We start from the raw sequence: 6494 nt of genomic DNA, 5'->3' as shown, positions 1-6494 counted from the left end.
TTAGGTGCCTGAGCACATAATCACCTCCTAATATTCAGAGGGCCTCCTCTGCTGGCATGGTCTTTAGAAGAAGAGGTGCTGACCAGATCTGTGATGGTACTTATTTCCTTCTAGGGATAGGGTGGTCAGCTACACACTCGGCCGCAGGCTTCCAACAGATCATGTGAGTGGACAGCTGCAATTCCGGTTTGAGATCACTTCCTCCATCAACCCAGGTATTTTGAGCATGAACTAATGTCTTAGCCTTATGTCATAGTGTGGTTCCTTTCTCTAAAATACAATAACTATGATTCTCTCCAGACATGTTCTAGGTTTTGTGAGTCTCTGTCTTTACCATTTGAAGCCTAAAAGCCAGAGATCTGATCTAGAATCCAGGTTGCTGTCTCCTTGATAGAGAGGCTTCTCTTTATTCTGGTAACCAAAAGGTAGAGGGTTAGACAGTGGAATGGGGGTTGACAGTGAGGCCAACATGGGTACGGAACCGTGTCTAGTTTATCATTTACTTCCAGCACCCACATAGGAGGTACTCAATAGATGTTTCATTATTTCTTACGGGAGTGAATGAAGGAATGTAAACATGAATGAATGTGATACATGTCATGCTGTTGAACAACTAAGATTGTACAATGGACTTTTACAATATCACTGGGAAAAATAAAAACTATAAATTGAACACAAAACTTCAGAATCATCCAGTGTTCAGTGTTTCAAGGCAAAACGTATTTCCAAATAAGAATGATGAAAGACCTCAAAATTCCACTTTTGCTCCTCTCCCACAACTCTCATACTAAGTGTAGATTACACTGAGAGTTATTAGTTTCCCCTGCCCACTCATTTAACTACAGAGGCACTTTTCTATACCCAGTATACAATGCAGATTGTAAGAAAACACCTGACTGTGTTTTCCTTTCAAATTCAGCCTTTTCTGTATTCTGCGAATAAAACTGACTCTTCCTTCAGTGTATCAGTAAGGATAGCCTTATGGTTCACCAGAGAGGTTGTTTTTCTTCAATGAGTGAATTGCACTAGTGTGTTTGAAATAGTATGTTTACATCTTGCAGGATCCAATAAAACAAGCAATTGGGGGCAAGTAGATATAAACCATGGTTGCTACTCCTTGAATGGTTGCTTGGTGTGGAGACCTGATTTATTCTTCTGCTGCAATAATTGCCAAATGTCGGAAGACTGTCAGTCTGAGCTTCTAAATGACTGGTTGTTCCCAGTCATTTAGATTCTAGCCCTTTTCTACTCTCTAGTTTTCTAAGAACCTGTCTTACCCATTCTGTCATCCTGGGGGACCCAGCCATATGAAATACACTTAGCAAGTATAATTAGCCCTGCTTGGGATCTGCAAGGAACTGTAAACATTCCTCTCCCATCTCTGAAGTCTTCTATGTAGCAAACATTGTTAAGCACCTACTATGTGCCCAGAACTGGAGTACCACAAAGCTTTGGGTATTTTAACCAAAAAATGGATCCACTTGAAACAGAATTCAGAAATATATAATGACAAATTGTCATTAACACAAGAATTCATTCTTTATTTATTTTTCAACTTTTTTGCAGGACAGTCTGGTTTTGCCCGTTGTCCTTGCTTCATTATTAATAATGCTCCCTTTCACTCTCAAAAGTGTCCCTGTTTGGACAATAAATCATATAGTCACAATAAAGGAACTAGGATCAAGCACTTAGGAGGGAGAGTAGTTAGTTTGTTTTTTTTCACCCATCCTCCTATCAACCACCACCCCCTTTGGCAACTACCAGCTTGTTCTATATATCTATGAGTGTGTTTCTGTTTTGTCTTGTTTATTTATTGTTTTGTTTTGTTAGATTCCACATATAATGAAATCATATTGTTTTGTCTTTCTCCTTCTGACTCATTTCACTGAGCATAATACCTTCTAAGCCCATTCAGGTTGCCACAAATGGGAAGATTTCATTCTCTCTTATTGCTGAATAATACTCCATTGTGTATATATACCACATCTTCTTTATCATTTAATCTACCAGTGAACACCTGGGTTGCTTCCATATCTTGGCTATTATAAATAATGCTGCAACGAACATTGGAGTGTATGTATCTTTTTAAATTAATGTTTTTGTTTTCTTCAGATAAATACCCAGGAGTGAAGTTGTTGGGTTGCAGAGCAGTTCTATTTTTAATTTTTTTAATCTTTGTACTGTTTTCAAAGTGGCTGCACCAATTACATCCCCGCCAACAATGCGCAAGTGTTCCCTTTTCTCTATATCCTTGCCAGCACTTGTTATTGAATGAGGTGGTATCTCATTGTGGTTTTGATTTGCATTTCCCTGATGATTAGTGCTGTGAGCAGCTTTTCTTGTGTCTGTTGGTCATCTGTGTGTCCTCTTTGGAGAAATGTCTATCCAGGTTCTCTGCCCATTTTTTAATTGGATTATTTGAGTTTTTTATTTTAAGTCGTATAAGTTCCTGATATATTTTGGATATTAACCCCTTAATATATACTTGTATGTTATTGAAAAATATCTTCTCCCATTCAGTAGGTTGTCTTTTCATTTTGTTGAAGGTTTCCTTTGCCGTGCAAAACCTTTTTAGTTCGATGTAGCTCCATTTGTTTATTTTTTATTTTGTCATCCTTGCCTAAGGAGACATATCCAAAAAGATATTAAGACCAATGTCAAAGAGTTGACTGCCTATGTTTTCTTCTAGGAGTTTTATGATTTCAGGTCTTACATTTAATTATTCATTCCATTTTGAGTTTATTCTTGTATATGGTATAAGAAGGAGGTCCAGTTTCATTTTTGTGCATGTATCTGTCCAGTTTTCCCAGCACCACTTATTGAAGAGACTGTCTTTACCCCATTCTATATTCTTACCTCCATTGTTGTAGATTAATTGGTTCTCTCTTCCACTGATCTATGTGTCTGTTTTCATGCTGTTACCATACTGTTTTGATTTTTGTAACTTTGTAGTGTAATTTGAAATCAGGAAGTGTAAAACCTCCCACTTTGTTCTTTCCCAAGATTGCTGTGGCTATTTGGTGTCTTTTGTGGTTCTATATAAATTTTAGGATTAGTTGTTTTAGAGGGAGAACACGTTTTTACAGAATTTTTCAGCTGAGTACTGGCCAGTGAGAAACCTTCATCAACACCTACATCCAATATTCTAACATAAAAATCCCTTAGGGTGGCTTACATGTTCATGTCCAACAGAGTACACAAATACCACAATGCTCTCTTGTGGAAGGAATGATGTTTTCCTCTTGCCTGCAGATGATGAAGAGATTTCCCTGAGTACTGAAGCTGAGGCAGCGGAAATTCAGGACAGCCCCATGAACAACCTGGTGGAAAACAGCCATAGGGAGACTCTGCACGATGCACCAGAGCCCTCTGGTAGCTCCAAGCCGGAGCAGCCAAAGGAGGGCAGCACCGTGGACGCTGAAGGGAACGAGAGCCTAGAGCTTACCACGCCAGTGGAGGAAGCGGCAGGTACCACTGAGGCAGGAGACAGCAGCGCAGCCTCTGTGCGACCTGATGGGGCTGGGGAGCACCTGGGCCTGGGACAAGAAGGCACCAAGCCTGCCCTGAGTGCAGAAGAGCTAGCCAAGGGGCTGGACCTGGGAGGGGTGGCGCCCCCAACGGGGCTGCTGGAGAACAGCGAAGCCTCCCGCAGCAATGAGGATCCTGTGGAAGAGCAAGTGTGGACAGAGAACCGGGCTGGGGGGCAAGGAGAGGAAAAGGAGCCAGCAGAGCAGGAGGACGAAGAGGAGGATGTGTCTGCTCTCGGGCAGCAGGACAGGCTGCAGCTGCGCTCCTCGGTGAAGAGAAAGAGCAGGCCGTGCTCCCTGCCTGTGTCCGAGCTGGAGACGGTGATCGCGTCGGCCTGCAGCGACCCCGAGACCCCGCGGACACATTACATCCGCATCCACACCCTGCTGCACAGCATGCCCTCGGCCCAGGGCAACGCCGCGGACAGCGATGGCTTTGAGGAAGAGTCCACTCTCAAGGATGCCTCAGAGAAGGATGGGCACAGCGAGGGGAACACGGTAGCTGCTGAGCTGCCTGCCCTGGAAGAGGGTGGAGAGGACCCCAAGGGGGCTACCCCAGGCACGGCGCCTCCCGTCCACTCCGGCTTGGCCAACAGCCCGGCCCCGAGTGGCGACACGCACCCAAGCACAGAGAGTGAGAGCGACTCCAGCCCCCGGCAGGGCGGGGACCACAGCTGTGAGGGTTGTGACACGTCCTGTTGCAGCCCCTCTTGCTACAGCTCCTCCTGCTACAGCACGTCTTGCTACAGCAGCTCCTGCTATAGCACCTCCTGCTACAGCCCCTCCTGCTACAGTGGCAGCAGGTTCGCCAGCCACACCCGCTTCTCCTCCGTGGACAGTGCCAAGATCTCCGAGAGCACAGTCTTCTCCTCGCAAGATGATGATGATGAGGAGGAGAACAGCGCATTCGAGTCGGTGCCAGACTCGGTGCAGAGTCCGGAGCTGGACGCCGAGTCGGTGAATGGCGCTGGGCAGTGGCAAGACCATCCAGCCACCCCCACCAGGGACGTGGCAAGAACAATGGACAGTCTGGAGTCCCACGTGGCAGGGCCAAGCCATTGGAGAGAAGGTTAGACCTCAAACCTGATCAGAGTGAGAATAGGACCACTGGAGTGACACAGGTCACACCAACATAGTTTAAAAACAAGAGCGGATCAGTCCCAAATGGGCTTGCTGCTGCAATGTGTGTATGCCTATACTGTGTGTGTGTGTGTGTGTGTGTGTGTGTGTGTGTNCTAGAATCCAAGGAGAAGTTTTTGAGTGTCTATGTGGGACCTTGGAGTTGGTGTAATTGGGAGTCACAGGCCAGTGAACTCCGCACACGTATCTCTTCACTCCAGTCTGCAGCCGATCCTTTTCTGAAGCACTGTATGTGGTCTCCAGTCACCATGACAGTACCCCTTCTCAGACATTAGGTATATATACTGCAAGACATGCACCTGTTGCTGGCACTGTATTTGGAAAATATCAATGTGCACAGTAAGAGCAAGCAAAGGATATCCATGTTTGTTTGCTTTTTTAACACAGGTTGGAAAACTACTTATAAAGGGCCCATTAGTAAATATTTTATGCTTTGTAGGTCATAAGGTCTCTGTACCAACACTCAACTCTGCCATTTTAGCATAAAAGCAGCCCCAGACAATAGGTAAACTAATAAGAATAGCCGTGTTCCAATAAAACTAGGTGAAAACTGAAATTTGAATTTTATATAATTTTCATGTCACAAAATATTACTCTTCTTTTGCTTTTTTTCCAACCATTTAAAAGTGTGAAAAGCTCATGGCCATACAAAAATAGGGGGTGGGTCATATTTGGCCCATGGGTTGTAGTTTGCGGACTTCTTATAGAATATTTGATAAGGATTTTTTTGAAGTCTCATTACTGTTGATCAGATGTACATTCCCATCTTAGGTGCCTGAGCACATAATCACCTCCTAATAGCAGGACCACCCAGGGCCTCCTCTGCTGGCATGGTCTTTAGAAGAAGAGGTGCTGACCAGATCTGTGATGGTACTTATTTCCTTCTAGGGATAGGGTGGTCAGCTACACACTCGGCCGCAGGCTTCCAACAGATCATGTGAGTGGACAGCTGCAATTCCGGTTTGAGATCACTTCCTCCATCAACCCAGGTATTTTGAGCATGAACTAATGTCTTAGCCTTATGTCATAGTGTGGTTCCTTTCTCTAAAATACAATAACTATGATTCTCTCCAGACATGTTCTAGGTTTTGTGAGTCTCTGTCTTTACCATTTGAAGCCTAAAAGCCAGAGATCTGATCTAGAATCCAGGTTGCTGTCTCCTTGATAGAGAGGCTTCTCTTTATTCTGGTAACCAAAAGGTAGAGGGTTAGACAGTGGAATGGGGGTTGACAGTGAGGCCAACATGGGTACGGAACCGTGTCTAGTTTATCATTTACTTCCAGCACCCACATAGGAGGTACTCAATAGATGTTTCATTATTTCTTACGAGAGTGAATGAAGGAATGTAAACATGAATGAATGTGATACATGTCATGCTGTTGAACAACTAAGATTGTACAATGGACTTTTACAATATCACTGGGAAAAATAAAAACTATAAATTGAACACAAAACTTCAGAATCATCCAGTGTTCAGTTTTTCAAGGCAAAACGTATTTCCAAATAAGAATGATGAAAGACCTCAAAATTCCACTTTTGCTCCTCTCCCACAACTCTCATACTAAGTGTAGATTACACTGAGAGTTATTAGTTTCCACTGCCCACTCATTTAACTACAGAGGCACTTTTCTATACCCAGTATACAATGCAGATTGTAAGAAAACACCTGACTGTGTTTTCCTTTCAAATTCAGCCTTTTCTGTATTCTGCGAATAAAACTGACTCTTCCTTCAGTGTATCAGTAAGGATAGCCTTATGGTTCACCAGAGAGGTTGTTTTTCTTCAATGAGTGAATTGCACTAGTGTGTTTGAAATAGTATGTTTACA

The 6494-nt window shown here is 43.7% G+C and overlaps 1 protein-coding gene across 1 annotated transcript in view; it reads left to right on the top strand.

The window, feature by feature from the left end:
• HECW1 (HECT, C2 and WW domain containing E3 ubiquitin protein ligase 1) overlaps window positions 1-6494 on the top strand; it is a gene marked incomplete at its 3' end in the record, with an annotated part of 151937 nt that overhangs the window by 1490 nt on the left and 143953 nt on the right. Inside the window, exons 2-3 of the mRNA XM_019633943.1 lie at window positions 115-215; window positions 3253-4596. Of these exons, the coding sequence (XP_019489488.1) occupies window positions 115-215; window positions 3253-4596 (1445 nt within the window). The remainder of the gene's footprint in view (window positions 1-114; window positions 216-3252; window positions 4597-6494) is intronic.

The sequence above is a fragment of the Hipposideros armiger genome, unplaced genomic scaffold (genome assembly GCF_001890085.2).
Source record: "Hipposideros armiger isolate ML-2016 unplaced genomic scaffold, ASM189008v1 scaffold_1450, whole genome shotgun sequence".
Taxonomy (NCBI): Eukaryota; Metazoa; Chordata; class Mammalia; order Chiroptera; family Hipposideridae; genus Hipposideros; species Hipposideros armiger.
This window is presented reverse-complemented; position numbering and strand designations above follow the sequence as displayed.